Genomic DNA, 18,355 nt, shown 5'->3' with positions numbered 1-18,355 from the left:
AAGTGTCAATGGCTTATCGGATTCTTTATTCTTGTTTCTTTGCTTGTTATTTTCTGTTTATTTTGTTTTGTGCTCTGTGACCCTGAGCTCGTGTTGTACTTCTTGGTTTACTGCTTACTTTGTTGGGCACAAAGACAGTTCTTTTTAATGAATCATTACTGTCACTTGTTGAAAAAAAGTGGAGGGGTGCATGCTGTGCTGTGTGAGCAACATATATTGATGAACTAGAGTGGCGCTGGCCAGGGTTGGGGTGAAATTTGTAACAGTTAGCATTTGTTATTCTTGTTTTTTTTTGTTTGTTATTTTTCTAGTCTTGTACTTCTTGGCTTGCTTCTTTGGTGAGCACGATGGCAGTTCTTTTGAATGAATCATTACTGTCACTTGTCATAAAAAAAGAAAAAAAGTGGAGGGGTGCATGGTGTGCTGTGTAACCAACATATATTGATGAAACTAGAAGGAAAGTTCTATGAGACACTTATAAGACCAGCATTTTTTATTTGATCAGTAAAGGAGAATTTTATTTGAAATTAGAGTTAAAAAGTGTTACAACTTTGTGCATGGGGTTAGAGCTCCCACACTATTACATATTTCTGTCCCTCTTTACAATGCAATCCAAAACAGTTGGTGCCTCAAAGCCCCTTGTTTAGCAAGATCATCAGCTAACCCATTTGCACTCCTTCTAACCCATTTAAACTCAGCCTACCTCCCTTGCGTTATTTTCCACTTCCCTTATCACTTGTTTGAAAGTCCACGGAGTAGTTCTATTGCTTTTAGCCCAAGAGATGATCACCTTGGAATCCCCTTCAACCTCAACATGCCTCATTCCTAGTTGCTTAGCTATCTTCAATCCTTGTTAAACTCAGATTTTAGAGAGTTGCCCATGCCGATAGGTCCAGAGAACAATCCTACTATTCTCCTTTCAGAATTTCTGATTACTCCTCCAATACCTGACAGTCCTTGTTAAACTCAGATTTTAGAGAGTTGCCCATGCCGATAGGTCCAGAGAACAATCCTACTGTTCTCCTTTCAGAATTTCTGATTACTCCTACAATACCTGACAGTCCTGGATTTCCAAAGGAGTTTCCATCGAAATTCAGTTTAATCCTGTTACTATCTGGAAGTTTCCATTTCCATCCTTACTCTCTCTTTCACTCTTGAAGATTGCACTACTTCTATCCAGTATCTTATAATGTCTGTGATTGAGAACTCTTGAAAGATATGCAAGGATCTTATCCAATGAGCTACTTTAACTTTAATTGTGTCAATTACCTCCTCCCTTGTTCTACTCTTATCCAAAAATATTCTGTTATTCCTTTCTTCCCATATTACCCAACAAATAGCTGCCTTTGTAGTTTTCCACATAACCCTCCCTCTTTTCTTTGATTGCCTTAAAAAGTCTCGGTTTAAAAGTCCTACCATATCTTGAGGGGAAACCCACCTGCAACCAAAGAGAAAACAAAAAGAATGCCAAATGTGATGCACAAAGGAACAAGATAATATTAGATGTGTCAAGGTCTCACCACTTTCCCTACAAAGGGAGCACATGTGAGGAGAAAGGCACGCAAAAAGCCTTCTTCTCTGTAGCATATCACAAGTATTAACTTTGCCAAGGAAAATTTCCCAACTGAAAGCTTGAATTTTTGGGGGAATAGGTTTGCTCCAAATTTCTTTTACAAAGAAGTCCCCTACCGGGTTGCTAGGTGTGGCAAGAACACTAAAGGAGGAACACGAGAAGAGGCCATCTGAGGAACCTTTCTAAATTCTAGAATTTTCCAAGGATGGGTCCAAATGAACTTCTCCTAATAGATCCAACAGTTGGACTAAAGAGGCACATTCATTTTCCCTAAGGCCCCTCCTGAATCCCAGATTCCAATTGACCCCATTTGGGCCAAGATTACCCAAAATGCTTATTGTTTCCCCTTTGAAGTTTGACAAAGTGTATAGGTCAGGGAAGAGATCTTTGAGTGGACTATCTCCCACCCAAAGGTCTTCCCAGAAATGAACTTTATTACCCTAGCCCACATCAAACCGAATGGAATTAATGAATGTTGGATAAATTTCAAAAATTGCTTTCCAAGGAGAAGGTGAGGAAACATGGGGGGCAACTTTTGCAATCATAACCATTTCCAACCAAATCATTAATACTTGCAACGACTTTGTGCCACAACCTATCTCTCTCAAACGGGAATCTCCACAACAATTTTCCTAGTAGAGCTAAGTTCCTAAGTGAAATGTTTCCTATTCCCAGACCCCCTTTATCCTTGGGCATTCTAACAGTAGAAATCATTGTTTGTAAATCAGGATGAATTCCTTGTGAAGAGAAAGAAGAAGATAAAGAGTTTCAGCAGTATAGAAGAAAGGAGAGGAAAGGAAGAGTGGAATGTTAACCAGAATTGAATTAGTTCTGGCCGCCAACCCCTCATTATATTTTATACTTACTTAAAGGAATGAAATATTACAAGAATGCCCTTAGTAGGGAGGCTACTAAAGTAGCTGAACAGTCACAACTTAAAACACATAAGCTAATGGGCCTAAAGCCCAACAACATCCTAATTAACAACTTAAAATAAGAACAAAAACAACTGGGCCCAATAACTAGAAATCGGCCCAACTCAACACTCCCCCTCAAGTTGGGAGTAAATGTCACACATTCCCAACTTGCGTAGATCATGCTCTAGTTTGTACCTTGCAACCTTTTGTTAGAACATCAGCAAGCTGCAGATCAGAAGCAATGTATGGGAGACAAAACTTCCCTAGAAGTCACCCTTTCTCTAATGAAATGTCTATCCACTTCAATGTGCTTAGTTCGGCCATGCTGAATTGGGTTATGGGCAATGTTAATTGCTGCCTAGTTATCACAGTACAGCATCATAGGTTCTTCTGCCTATACACCAAGTGTTCTCTACAATTACAATGGGGACTGCCTTAGTGGTGTCCACATTAGTGTTCTCTACAATTACAAGTAAGTCCTTGGTGGGGCTGCTAGCTAATTAAACATAAGAGAAACTAAAGTTAAAAGGCCCATAAGAAAAAGGCCCATTAACAAAACAGAACATAAACATAAAATTAAAACACAACTGTGGGCTATGGGCCATTCGGCCCATCTTCTCTACAGAATTCTTGTTTGTCAGTTTTCTCCAATTAAAAAAAAATAGATTTAGGGATATAATAAAACATTGTTCTTGATAGAGCACCATGGTGGGATGGGATTCATGTTATGGATCCCAAATAGTTGGGATTATGGCTCAGTTGGATTGAGTTGAGAAGTGTACATTAGTAGCTGCTGTAGACCATTGAATATCTGGTACCATTAATTGTCTGGCCTCTTACCTTGAACCATTTAAATTAGTCTTTCAGTAGCCGAGAGCATGCAGAGTTTTTTACTTTTGCATATAATTAAACAATCTACATGTTATGACAAATTTCCATTTCCAATGGATTTACATTCTTCCATTTCTTGTTAGGTGGAGCGTTCTCTTCTTGTTACAGGATTTGGATATGAACATGATGATGCATGGGCAACAAACATGGATTTATTCAAAGAATTTACAGATGTTAGCAGGGTAATATTCAAATCCTGATGTTTTTCCACACAAGAAGAGAATTCATTTGTTAATTTATAATTTTCTTGCATTTTTATGTACAGGGAGTGAGGCGGCTTGGTGCAGCTGCAGTGGACATGTGCCATGTTGCACTGGGAATTGTGGAAAGCTACTGGGAATATCGTCTAAAACCATGGGATATGGCTGCTGGTGTTCTGGTAGTCTCTTGGGCCTTGTAACAGTTGCACTTAAAATTTTCAAAATGTTTAATTGTAGGAAGATCTTTTAGAATCAAAATATGAAAGGGGAAAATTGAGCATGATTTAGATTAAGTTTCTTCAAATTAAATAAAAATAGAATAAAATAAGAGAGAAAACCGGTAGAAATCTTCTCTAGAAGTCTCTGCCTGAAAGAGAACGAGTAGAGAGAGATACGAGAGGAACTAGGGTTAGAATCTGTCTAAGAGTGTGATGATTGGAGTAGGGGAAGTTGGAAGGGAAGTATTAGTAGAATGTGCTGAAGCCTTTCAATTCAGAATGGGGGTACTTCCATTTACTTAACTGGGACTGCTGATTGGTGGGCCTTCAAACTCAAGTGTGGTTTGGAATCCAATTGTGGAGGGGATTGAGAAAAGATTGGATAGTTGGAAAGCTAAATATCTTACTTTAGGGGAGAATAACTTTAATTTGAAGTGTTCTCTCAAACTTACCAACTTATTACGTGTCCTTACTGAGGATGCCATCATGGGTGGCTGAAATAGTGGAAAAGGTTCAGAGGGATTTCTTATGGAAGGGGTTGGGAGGGGAAGGAGGGATTTCTTATGGGGTCAGTGTATGGAAAGGGATCATGAAGTTCAACCAGGAATTCAAAAATATGACAAGCTTTTTAGTAGGAGACGGAGCAAGAATCACGTTTTGGGAGGATGATTGGAGTGGGATAGGCAAATTGAGTGAGCTGTGTCCAAGGCTGTATAGGCTGGCTGAACCTGAAGTGTCTGTCAGTCTCTGTTATGAAACCAGGGATCAACTGGTTTGATGCCCAAAATTCAGAAGACGTTTGTTGGATAGAGAGGTTGAAGAATGCATTACATTATTGGAGAAATTGGAGGAGGTGAGAGTTTCAGCTCAGTCAAGGGATGAACTATGGTAGAGGGAATGCTCAAATGGGAAGTTTACAGTCTTGCTATCTTTATCTTTGTAGGGACCTTTCAGATTCAAGTCACACCGTTGGTGTGTGGGGAAATCCAGTCCCTCCCACAATTGAAGCATTTGCATGGCTTGAAGCCATGGATTGTATCTTGACTGTGGATCATCTGAAATCTAAGGGTATCAATATGGCTAGTATGTGCTTCTTGTGCAAAGAGCAAGAGAAAAATGTTAGCCATTTATTTTTCTTGTGCAAGATCTCTGGCTTTTTGTGGAGGCTGTTCACTGCCATGTTTGGACTAAGAGACTATCATCCAGCTTCTTCTGCTGAGATTTTTCTTCATAGCCAAAGTTAAGAGGAAGCAAGAGATCAAAGGTGATTTGGAGCTGCATTCCATTTGCAATCTACTGGAATATATGGAAGGAAAGGAATAGAAGAATTTTTGAAGACAAATCACGGATTTTGGATAAAATTGTGGAAGCTATCAGTAAATCTGTCGCAGACTGGGTATTAGTATTACCAGAATTTAGACAAATCACACGGGAGGGTCTTGGGGAAGTTCTGGGGTTTCAAAATTGTAACGTGGAAAACCTTTGTTGATTGCTTTTGTAGTTTTTTTTTTGGGGGGGGGGGGTTTAACCACTGGTCCACCGTAGAATTGAAAATAATGTGTAGCCTTGTATGGTGGATGAAATCTCCGTCACAGCCAGTTTATAAATGTATATTTATTTTCAACTCCACCTACCTCTACACGTCATCGATTAATTGATGGAATTTCCCTTTATACCCCCAAGTTAAGCTGACTCCTTTCTCTAATTGGACAATTGGTGGAGACTATTTAAAGGAAACCAAAGACTTTTGTTATGACCATTTCCTTTGAACTCTTTGGCTTAAAATATGCCTATTCTGTTTCTTCAAAATAGCCCAACAAATTGGAAAAGGAAGAGGGTTCTAGAGAATATACCCTCTCTATACACAAAAGTGGCATGAGGCTAACAAGTATAAGATGACCATCTTTGTTAAATATCAATAACTTAATATTTGTCAGTTATTCTTTGGAGGATCATATATAAACAACTAAAGCCTAGAAAATTTTGAAGATCTACAATCAATGATCCCCTATTATTCTCTCCATGTACAAATATTTTTATAGTATAATATATTAAAACAAACCACATTACATACTTTAAAAGTGTTAATGCTGTAAAGTACATCTATAAGTATCCATGCAGTATCTGGTATCAATCGGATAAGTACAGGTATCCAGGTATTGTAGTTCTCCATTATAGTACAATCTATTAAAACATACCACATTACATACTTTAAAAGTGTTAATGCTGTAAAGTACATCTATAAGTATCCATGCAGTATCTGGTATCAATCGGATAAGTATAGGTATTCAGGTATTGTAGTTCGCCATTGAACTCTGTATGCATGAGGAAAGTAACCCTGTATCTTTTTTGCAACATTACACAAGAAACTAGTTATCAATCTTTTCCTCCACTTCACACAACACATCCTTGCCAACTTGATGATTTTTGGCTCAAGTGGGGTTTGAGTATCTTCAATGTCACCAACATGGAAAGGGTTCTACCTTTTGAGGCACTTGGTTTCCCCAAAACCTGGATAAATCTACAGTGATTTCTACAGCCCCTTGTAACTAAACTGAGAATTCACCCTTAGGATCATCTGACCATATTCATTTTTTCCTATCAATAACAGAATCTTTTATTATTATATTAATAAATAAGAAAAGGAACAGATACAAGAATATAAGGGGAGGGGTAAACTCTCTTAACCCTCCCCGAGTACAAGCTCAAATTACAACAGAGCCCGAAATAAACCATCCCTTCCCACCCCTTGTTTTGCAAGTGCATCAGTAAAAGAATTAGCCCTTCTCTTCACCCATTTCATCTTTATCTCCATGTCCTCGGTCAGCCACTTAAACTTATTTTTTCATTTACAAATTTCCAAGTTCCATTCTCTTTTTGTAACCAACCTATGGCCAGCTTTGAGTTGCCTTCAACAATGAGTTTTCTGATATTCAATTCCTTGCTCTTTTCACCCCTTCCATTACTGCTAAGATATCAGCTCTAAGTAAGTCACCTACACCAATAGAGCCCGAAAATAAAACAATAACTTTCTCTTCAACACCTGATGGACCTGCATTACCTTCACTGCTATCATCAAAATTCAACTTAGTTGATCATCTGACCATATTCTTCGGTCTTCTACATCTGGAATAATGATTTCATTCTCCATGATTCAAGTAGTCTAGCTGCAGCAGTAGCCTCCTAAAAGTTGGATTTTGTGTCACATGTGGTGATCCCCTTTAAATCACCGTTTAGCTATACCTTCATAATAAAATTGGGAAGTAAGACAAGCAGGTCTATCCTTGTGTGCACTTTCTTCTTTTGGATCCAAAGCCTCCCCACTCCCATCACTATCCAATAGCTAGTATCTAAAAACTAAAGGTGCAAGAAAAGCTCAAGAGCCTTCTAGTGGCCAAGGTGAGCATACCTACCATCCGAACAAAGCAAGATACAATTTTTTAATTCAAAATATAAATAGATAATCAATACATAAAATATGGAAACCTGGATTAAAAAGATTAAATGTTAAATAGCTTATTAATCCAGATCAAAATACATTAGTGTAACATAAGAAACAAATTTGAAGTGAAAGTGAAAGCAAACGAAAAAAGGCCTTCGGAACCTTTGGGAGTAGATTTCCCAATGAAGGAATTTTGGTGTAAACCCATCCCTCCTAAAGTAGGGTTTTTGTTGGAAGTGTTCCTTGAGAAGATTAATACCTGTGACCTGCTACAGAGAAAAAGGCCTAACAAATGCCTCTTTCCTCGTGTGCATTCTTCACAAGGCTAGTGGTGAGACTATTCCTCATTTATTAATCTCCTGTTCCTTTGTGTCTTGCCTTTGAGAATCTTTCTGTTCTCTCTTTGGTTGTAGATGAGTCCTACCACAAGATGTAGTAAGCTTGTTCAATTCTGACTTCTTGAGGCAACAGAAGATGAAGAATTATGTAGAGGACAGTATGAGAAGCTTTTCTTTGGACAGTCTGGAAAGAAAGGAACCAAAGGGTCTTTAATGAAAAAAGTATATCCAAGGAGGAATTGATTGAAACTATAACAGTCAGAACTACACATCAGGTAAACACCTTGAAGCTCTTTCGGGATTTTTCTACCAATGACTGTAAGGTCTTGGGCTGAAGTGGCACATTCGGGAAGGCACATTGACAGGTTAATAATGGACTGGAATCTCCAAAGACCGATAAAGTGAAACTAAATTTTGATGGTAGCTCTATTGGCAATCTAGGAAGGGCTGGTATTGGTGTTTTTAGAAATAACCAAGGAGTGGTGGTGGCTCTGTATTCAAGACCAATTGGCATTGCTAGCTCAGTTAATAGTGAAATATTTTGTTAGGGATTTGGAGATTGAGGGTGACTCACAGCTAGTGATTTAATGCTTTGCTCAGCTGGGTTAGAAGAACTGCAAACGGGTTTTGGCAGATGCATTTGCTTGACAGGGTGTGGACAGATCTATTTTATTCTATGCAAAAATGTAATCTGTTGTATCAAATTCAAAGTTATTCCAGCAGTTGTACTTCTTCTCTTTTAACTAATTAATGAATTTCCCTTTGCTGATAAAAAAAAGTGGAAGCAAACAAATGTGGATTGTACTGAAGGGCTTCAATTACTCAATAATTCAAGCATGTGAAAATCTCGACATGCTTGTCTATCTCCTAGTTGCAATATTTCAAGTAGCTAGGGTGATTTTAGACGTCTTGCATTCCTATCCCTAGGAGGTTTTGAGGTAGTGCAACCAACCTGAATTTTTGGCTTTATGATTTTGATTCTGAGAAGACTATCTACAACACCTGTAAGAAGTCTGCTACAAGTTGAAGGGCTAGAAGAGCTAAGGGCAGAGAAAAAAGGACATGGGTTGAAGTCGTAACTAGTAGGAAATGATTTAAGGACCTATGGTTTAAAAATGGGCATGACAATGAACACAATGGGGTGAAACAGGATTCAAGTAGCCAACCCCATATAGTTTGGACAAGGCTTAGATGATAATGATTTTGGTATAAGTTCATTCTATTTTAGGTTTAAGGATAAGAGATAAGTTGTATATTGTTACTTCTTTGGTTGAAATTTTGCTCTCTGAAATCCTATCCCCAATAACTAGGTCCTTGGGTATTCAAAAGGTATCTGTTTTCTGTTTCTTTAAAAGTTAATGGGCCAGTAGCTAGGGTGATCTTCAAAAGGTCGTTGGGTATTCAGGCCAAACCTCGTCTGGGTGTAAAGTAAATTTTCGGGCTGGGCTTTTTTGAGAAATTCCGAGCCCAGCCCGAAACACAATCGAGCTTGCTGTTTTGGGCCCGAAGTCAGGCCCACGGGCCTAATTACCTGTCCAAGCCCGACCGGGGTGCGGACCGGGCCGTCAGGCTACCCAGCCCATGAACAGGTCTAGTGGTGGTTAGTTGGTTGAAGAAAGAGGACAATGGATTGTGGAGCTACAACAATGAAAAGAAAAAGTTTTTATGGCTGTGTAGGGACATTGAGATACATTACAGCTTGGTGAAGAGGAATGTCAATTCATTTGCGGATGGGTTGGCCAAACAAGGGGTGAATAGGGAGTCGATCTTTTGGGCTAATTTTTAATTTTCTTTCATTGTATACACAATTTTCTTATTATTAATGAAGCTATTGTTATTGATCGAAAAAAAAATGGAGGAAAATAATGGACATTCTACCCATTTTTTGTAGAGGCTTAAGCCCCATCCTTGGGAAGGGTGATAGGCTGTCCTTTTGGAAAGATCCCTATTGTGGAAATACTCCTCTTTCAGAGATATTCCCACATCTATTCTAGTTAGAAGACCATCAAGATGCAGTGGTTGCTAATTGTTTTTGTGAACTGAAGTCAGAGCAAGAAGAAAACAGATCTAGGGGTGTCAAGAATGATCGACCCCCACCTCAAAGAGTTTCTTTTATATTAAAGAGATAAAAAGTATGTACGGTTACAAGAATGCCCTTACAGGGCTGAAAGATAAAAAGAACAAATAAAATAATAAGAACTATGATACTGTACAACAAGGACTACTCTAATAATGTACATCAAGATATATCTTCACACTCCCCCTCAAACTGATGCGTAGACATCAGCATTAGTTTGCCCACAAGAATGAGGTGTCGACTCTTAGTCATGGCCTTGGTGAAGATGTCGGCAATCTGCATGTGAGAGGCAACCTGAGGAAGAGATATAGAGCCTACAACAAGGAGGTCTCTAATAAAGTGACAATCCACCTTGGTATATTTAGTCCTCTCATGAAAGACTGGATTAGATGCAATCTTGATAGCACTAGTGTTGTCGGCATATAGAGGGATAGGAGTAGGAAGAGAAATACCAAGATTAATGAAAAGTGACTTTAGCCAAACAATCTCGCTACATGCAGAAGACATAGCTCTACACTCGGCTTCAGTGGAAGACTTAGAGACAGTTTGTTGTTTCTGGTATTTCCAGGAGATGAGAGAGTCACCTATGAAGACGCACCACCCAGTAGTGGATCGACAAGTGCCAGGGCAACCAGCCCAATCAGCATCAGCATAAACCCTCAATTGTATGGATGATGAGGAAGAAAAAAATAGTCCCTGAGATGTTGTGTCTCTAACATAACGGATGATGCAGTGAACCGTAGTCACATGAGGTTGTCTCGGGGCAGAAACATATTGATTGACAACCCGAACAACATGTGAAATATCAGGCTTGGTCATAATAAGATAGATCAAAGAGACAACAAGATGATGGTACAAGGTAGCATCAAGAAGGATGAGGCCTTCGGATTTATATAGCTTGACATTCAGCTCCAGGGGGGGTATCAACATGCTTCTCATTAGTGATTCCAGCTAGTTTGACAAGATCAAAGGCGTATTTTTGTTGACAAATAAAATACCCTCAATTGCTACGATGAACCTCCAAACCTAAGAAGTGAAAGGACCCAGGTCCTTCATGTGAAATGAATTATGAAGGACTTCAGCTCACAAATGCCATCATGGTCATCCCCGTTAGGAGCATGTCATCAACATATAATAGAAGAATAGTAATACTTGGGGTCTTCTCTTAACAAAGAGGGAGTAGTCAGACCAAGCCCTGGGTGCTTGCTTCAGGAGACAGACACGTGAAGGATCACTACAATATCCAGGCGGAGGTTTCATGTAGACTGTCTCCTTTAATTCACCATGAAGGAATGCATTTTTCACATCTAATTGGTAAATAGTCCAGGAATAAATAGCAGAAATGGCCATAAGAGTCCGAACTGTGGTGATCTTAGCAATCGGGGCAAATGTTTCTTCATAATCAATCCCATATTCTTGACTGTATCCTTGGGCAACTAACCAGGCCTTATATCGATCAGGAGAGCCATCTGATTTCAATTTGATCGTATAGACCTAATGGCTTCCAACAATAGAAGCATCTAGAGGATCTGGCACAAGATCCCAAGTATCATTCTCATGGAGGGCTTGAATTTCGGCATTCATAGCTTCTTTCCACTAAGAACTTCTAATGGCTTGTTGATAAGATCTAGGGATATCTGTGGAAGAAAGTACAGCAGAAAAGGAACTATGGTTTGAAGGCAAACCATAGCGGTCAGGAGGTCGGGAGATACGAGTAGAACGACAAAGTGGAATAACCGAACTACTATATGAAATAGGAGGATCTTGGGTCAAGGTATCACTTACAGAGGATATCTGAGATGAATGCTCTGGACTAGGTGGAAGGGGGGTTGTAGGCGCAAGAGCTGAGACACGTAGCTGCTTGCAGGTGAAGACAAGAAGATCTCTCTCAATTAAGGAAGTAGTAGTGTCATTTGAATCAAAGTCCTACAAAACAGAGATGGAAGGAGCAGACAATCTAGCAACCCCAACAAAGGAGATATGTTCAAGAAACACAACATTTCGAGAAATCCGAATACGACGAATAGCAAGATCATAACGCAGAAATGAAGTTGGAGTATGAGACTCTTGTAGTAATGTCGGCACAACACTGAGAATGTGTTCGTTCTTCCATTCAGCTACACCATTCTATTGTGGAGGGTCTAGGCAGTTGTGTTGAGACTGAATTCCATGACGACTCAAGTATGCCAGGAAGTCTCCATCTCTATATTCTCTCCTTGAATTTGAGCGGAGGATTGTCACATTGCACTTGAATCGATTTTGCACCATAGTATGAAACAATTTAAATGCACCAAAGACTTCTGGTATATCTGGTATTTTTTGTGTCGCAAAAAATAAATCCAAGTATATCTAGTACAATCATCTATAAATAATACGAAATATCTATACCCCAATCGTGAAGTAATAGAAGCAGACCAAACATCACTATGTATTATCTCAAAAGGTTTAGTGGCATGTTCGGATATATGAAGAAATGGTAAAACATGACTTTTACTCAAACAACATGTAGTGCAAGAAACATCAAAAGTATCAACAAGGGGAATTTTATTCTTAATCAAACCAGAGTCAAACAAAATTTTTAATTTTTGGGAATATGGATGACCTAATCGTTTATGCCATAAATCCCAAACATTATTTCTATAACTCAACAGAGAATCAGACAAAAAAGAACTAAGTAAAGCTGAGGATGCCCCTGGTTGAGACTTCTTGAACTCCAACACAAATAGACGGTCCAACCTATGCCCCTTCCCTTTCACCTTCCTAGTGTACCGGTCCTGTATCAAGCAACCATCATGAGAAAAGGTGAGAACATTTCCTTCATCAACAAGTTGGCCAACAGAAATCAGATTAGTAGTAAGGTTGGGTACTAAGAGGGTTTTGGAGAGAGGAAAGGATCTGGTTGGTGACAGTTAGAGGGACAGATCATTACTACCAATGATGTCCAACTTTTCACCATTAGCAGTAATAATATGTTTATGGTGAATTTTAGTGGTAGGGATTGGGTGGTTGAGGTAGGCTCCTGTCATATGGTTGGTGGCACCTGAATCTATAATCCAAGCATGTGAAGGGAAAGAACAATATGCAAAGAACTTACCAGACAAGCCAATAGCAGAGAAAGTAGAGGAAATAGCATAAGATACTAGTTGTCGAACCCTTTCTTCATCCATGGCACCTGTTGATTCACCTTTCACTGAAGACTCACCCTTGGTAGATACAGTGTCTGTTGTTGGTCCATCTGTTGCCTGATAGGCCTGGGGTTGAGTCTTTTTCTGAGAGCCCTTAGCTGGTCAGACTGGACAGTCTAGAATGATCTGACCTTGTTGCTTGCAATAGGTACACACATTCGTTGTTGGTCCATCTGTTGCCTAATAGGCCTGGGTTGAGTCTTTTTCTGAGAGCCCTTAGCTGGTTGGACTGGACAGTCTAGAATGATGTGACCATGTTGCTTGCAATAGGTACACACATTCTTCTTCTTACAATGAGATGCAATATGTCCAAAACCCTTACACTCATAGCACTGGGTTTTGAAGAGATCCTTGGGGGTTGGCTTCTTACCCCCATGAGCAACAAAGGCTGTTTCAATCCCAACTTCAGCCATCTTCCCATCAAACCCGGTTGTAGTGAGAAGAAGTCTAGTCTCTTCTCTCAGAAGTCCCCCTAAAACAAAATCCATATCTAGAAGTGTTCCCCTACTCAGAATGTTGCGCCTAATTATCTCATATTCAGGTCTAACTCTCATCAAGAACTGAGTCACCTTTCTCTTCTCAAAGTGCTTCTGAAGATATTTCACACACTCCACTGGATCCGAGGGTTCAATGTGAACAATCTAATATTCAGCCCATTGTTAACAGATGTTATTTTATATATGTATAGTACCGCAGGGGTACTATTGTACTTTTTCTTTTCTTTATGTTTAGTTGTTGTCGCCCTAGTATAAATATAACATACTGCGCTGCCCGCAATATATTTTTGGGCTCTCAGTCCTCTCGTCTCTCCCTTTCTCTCTTCTTCCTGTACAACATTGTATTAGAGCAGGACGTCCAGGTCTGAAGGGTGAAGTCGAGCAGTCTGTCTTTTCCTCTTCTTCGTACCAGATTCCCAGCATGTAGAAGACTTTGTTTTGTGGGTGACAGACTTGGTATCATCTGCTGTTTGGCTGTTATCATCTGTTGTTCGGCTGCCCTGATGTTCGACTGAAGTAACCTCTTTTTTACATCTGCTGTTCGGCTGTCCTGATGTTCGACTGAAGTAACTTTTCTTTTCTCTCCTCTTTTTTGGTCGTGTGCCTGTGCTGGACCTGTACTAGGTCTGCCGATTGGATGTGAGGTGAGTTGCACCTCTTTCTTTTCCTTTTTTGTGGGGTCGTTTGATCCCTGTGAAACTGTAAGTCGTAAGGACCTTGTTTATGTGCTGCAACAGCAACTTTTTTGGTGGTCTGAAGGTCTGGAAGTGGTTGGTACCTTCTGCAACAACTTTTTAAGGCTATGTTCCTCTTTTGGGTGTTGTTTTTTGAATCTGAAATCATGAGTGGTGAAGATTCTGCTACATCTGGTGTTTCCTCAACGTTGAATGGAATGAGTGGGGGTGTGGACCTATCCTTTCCCATGGCTGTTGTCCCTCTTGATGGTTTAAATTATTTAGAGTGGTCAAGAGGGATCAAGTTTTACATCACTGCAAGGGGGAAGATAGGTTATATTAATGGGAGAATAAAAGAACCACATTCTGGGAGTGCTGAATATGATAGATGGAATCAGGAAAACAGCATGGTTATGTCTTGGCTTTTAGTCTCTATGCAACCTCAAATAAGGAGGAATTTCATGTGGGCTGAAACGGCAAATGAGATCTGGGAACAAGCAAAATCAACATATGCAAAGATATACCAACTACAGGCAGAATCGTCTACTTGTAAACAGGGGGAGAGGTGTCTATCTGGAAGGAGTTGGATCATTATCAGTGTGTGGAATGGAAGTGTGATGAAGATGCAAAACTGTACAAAAAACTAATCTCCCAGCAGAGAGTGTTTGCTTTCTTACATGGTTTGAACCCTACATATGAATCTATCAGGATCCAGATCCTCAGTTCTAAGGATCTTCCATCTGTTCAGGAAGTTTATGCTTTTGTACAATTTGAAGAAAGAAGAAGGAATTTGATGAACAGTTCTGGTGGAGATGCAGTTGTGTTGGCCGCAAAAGGGAGTGTTACTAGTGGAGGAAATTCTTCCAGGAAAGGAGATCTTCAGAAAAAAATGGATGACAAAGATAAATTGTGGTGTACTAATTGCCAGAAGCCCTGACACACCCGAGATACATGCTGGGATCTTCATGGAAAGCCAAAATGGGCTCAAGATCTAAATAAGAAGCAAAGTTCATATATGAATAAAATGTCAGGACAGCAAGGTACAAAGAAACACACTATGGCCAACATGGCTACTCGAGAGAACCAGCCCCCCATCCATACTGTGACTCAAACACATTCATCTAGATCTGACCCAAGGGAGGATATTATGAATTCCTTCCGTGACCATTTAGAGCTCTATGGTAGAGCAATTCGTTAGATGGATGCTCCTCCCTCAACCTCATTTGCATCTACATCAGGTAACTCTGCCACAGATTTCCATGTTGCTTCTCATACCCTTGACTCTCCATGGATCATTGGTTCCAGAGTGTCAAAACAGATGGCTGGTACGTCCTCTTACTTTCAAACCTATCACCTTTCTAGAAGAGACAAGGTGAAACTAGCTGATGGATCATATGCTTCCATAGCTAGTCAAGGAACCGTCTCTCTTCCCCTCAACCTTACCCTCTCTGATGTTTTACATGTTCCAAAATTTCCCATTAATTTGTTCTCTGTTAGTAGTGTTACTACTTCCTTAAACTACTCAGTGACCTTTTTCCCTTCTTACTGTGTGATCCAGGATCTGACCTCGGGGAGGACGATTGGTAGAGGACGGATGGTTGATGGGCTTTACATGTTGGAAAATAAGGTTGGTCTTCATGTTACAAAGTCTAAGAGCCAGTCCTGTAAGAGTCAAGTTTATTTATGGCATTGTCGCCTTGGTCATTTATCTTTTGAGTCTTTGAAAGTGGTGTTTCCAAATTTGTTTAAGTCAGTGTCTGTTTCAGATTTCTCTTGTCAAACATGTCAATTGAGTAAACATTGTAGAACTCATTTTCTTCCAAAAAATAGTAAATCTCAATTTCCTTTTCACATTGTTCATTCTGATGTGTGGGGCCCGGTGACTTTACCATCTGAGAGTGGTTACAAGTATTTTATTACCATCATTGATGATTATTCTATATATACTTGGGTATATCCCATGCGAACCAGGGAGGAAGTACCAAAAGTTATCCAAGATTTTCAGCAGATGGTCTTCACTCAATTTCAAACTGAAATCCAAATTTTTCAGTCAGATAATGTGAAAGAGTATTTTCATAGTAATCTCATGGAATTCTTTGCTTCGCGTGGTTCACTTCACCGTAGCTCTTGTGCCCGAACACCACAACAAAATGGTATTGCTGAACGAAAGAACTGACATCTCCTTGAAGTGGCCCGAGGTTTACTACTCCATATGAATGTCCCCAAACGTTTTTGGCTTGAGGCTGTCCTTTGTTCTACCTACCTCATTAACCGTATGCCCTCTCATTGGTTAGAGTGCAAAGCCCCACACCAGCTTCTCTTCCCTAAGGCTCCCCTTCTTCCCATTCCTCATCGCGTATTCGGTTGTCAGTGCTTTGTCCAAAATCTGTCTCCCACTTGTAGGAAATTGGATTCTCGTGCTATTCCTTGCATATTCCTGGGGTACTCCTTCACTCAGAAGGGATACCGTTGTTTTGATCCTGTTTCTCAGAAATTCTATATTTCCATGGATGTCTCTTTCTTTGAGAATGAGCCTTTTTTCCCTGTTTCTCCTCAGGGGGAGTGTAGGAATGAGGAGAAACTAGTTCAGCTCCCTCCTCTTCCTGATCCTCCGCCTTTTCGTGTCTTCTTCCGTCGTAACAAATAGGGTTTGACTAAAGTTTAAAGAAACTAATCTTACTTCCATTGACAGTGGAGAATCTAGAAGTTGTACCTCCAGTGCCATCAAACTCCTCGGCGGCGGATCATACTCACTCAGGTACCTTGGTTTCCAAAGATGTCCCTGACCCCATTACAGTTGATACCTCTATTGCTAATGACCTTGACCTTCCTATTGCTTACAGGAAAGGTGTTAGATTGTGCACCACTAAACACCCTATTTCCAACTTTGTTTCCTATGAAAACATTTCACCCTCTTTTTGTGCATTTCTTACTTCCATTGACAGTGTCCCTATCCCTAAGAATGTGGCAAAAGCTCTTTTAGCCCCTGAATGGACAGATGCCATGAAGGAAGAAATTAATGCCCTTCATAAAAATGGCACATGGGAACTTGTAGATCTTCCTAAGGGAAAGGATCCAGTTGCCAAGATGAACTCCATTAGAGTTCTATTCTCTCTTGCTGCTAACCTTGACTGGGATCTACATCAGCTTGATATCAAGAATGCATTCTTGAATGGTGACCTTGAAGAGGAAGTTTACATGATACAACCCCTGGTTTTCATGCTCAAGGCAATGAATAGAAGGTGTGCAAGTTGAAGAAGTCTTTATACGGGCTGAAACAATCACCAAGAGCCTGGTTCAGCAGATTCCATGTTGCAGTTCAGCAGAAAGGATACAAGCAATGTCAATCTGATCACACACTATTTGTGAAAAGAGGAGAAGGTAAAATTGCTGCTTTGATAGTATATGTTGATGATACAATTGTCACTGGTGACTGGAAGGATGAAATTTAGAGGTTGAAGAGTTTTCTTGCCACACAGTTTGAAGTAAAGGATCTAGGGCCTCCAAGGTATTTCCTTGGAATTGAAGTTGCCCACTCAAAAAAGGGTATCTTCATTTCCCAAAGGAAGTATGCCCTAGATTTACTCTAGGATACTGGAAAAATGGGAGTGAAACCAGTTGACTCTCCCATTGATCCCAACCATAAATTAGGTGACAACCAAGGTGAACCTATCAAGGATGTGAAACAGTTTCAGAGACTTGTAGGGAGATTGTTATATCTTTCTATGACCCGCCTAGACATTGCTTATGTTGTTGGTGTCCTTAGCCAGTTTATGCATGCACCTATGTCCACTCATCTTGAAGCAGTAGAAAGAATCCTCCGATATCTTAAAAGGTTTCCAGGTGCTGGCTTATTGTTTTAAAGACATGGGCATTTGAAAGTTGAAGTGTATACTGATGCAGATTGGGTTGGATCTCTAAATGACAGAAAGTCTACTAATGGCTATTGCACCTTTATAGGAGGAAACCTAGTTACCTGGAGAAGTAAAAAGCAAAGTGTGGTGGCTAGATCCAGTGCTGGAGCTGAATATCGAGCAATGGCTCATGGAGTGGCTGAAAGTATGTGGATAAAGAATCTGTTGAGTGAGTTGGGTTTTCCAGTGGACAGGCCTATGACCCTATTATGTGATAACAAAGCAGCCATAAACATTGTTGCTAACCCAGTGCTACATGATAGAACAAAACACATCGAAGTCGACAAGCATTTTATCAGAGAGAGTCATCACAGGCGAAGTGTGTATTCCCTATGTCAGCTCTAAGGACGAACTTTCAGACATCTTTACAAAAGGACTACACCACTCAAGACATCATGATTTATGTGACATGTTGGGCATGATTGATAT

At 40.0% G+C, this 18,355-nt stretch overlaps 1 protein-coding gene across 1 annotated transcript in view; it reads left to right on the top strand.

The window, feature by feature from the left end:
- IMPL1 (myo-inositol monophosphatase like 1) overlaps positions 1–18,355 on the top strand; it is a 93,686-nt gene that overhangs the window by 63,752 nt on the left and 11,579 nt on the right. The window contains exons 7-8 of the mRNA XM_088953622.1: positions 3,465–3,563; positions 3,647–3,760. Coding sequence (XP_088809748.1) covers positions 3,465–3,563; positions 3,647–3,760 — 213 coding nt within the window. The remainder of the gene's footprint in view (positions 1–3,464; positions 3,564–3,646; positions 3,761–18,355) is intronic.

This window comes from Nelumbo lutea, chromosome 7 (assembly GCF_056320005.1).
Source record: "Nelumbo lutea isolate HS-2025 chromosome 7, American lotus-T2T, whole genome shotgun sequence".
NCBI lineage: Eukaryota > Viridiplantae > Streptophyta > Magnoliopsida > Proteales > Nelumbonaceae > Nelumbo > Nelumbo lutea.
This window is presented reverse-complemented; position numbering and strand designations above follow the sequence as displayed.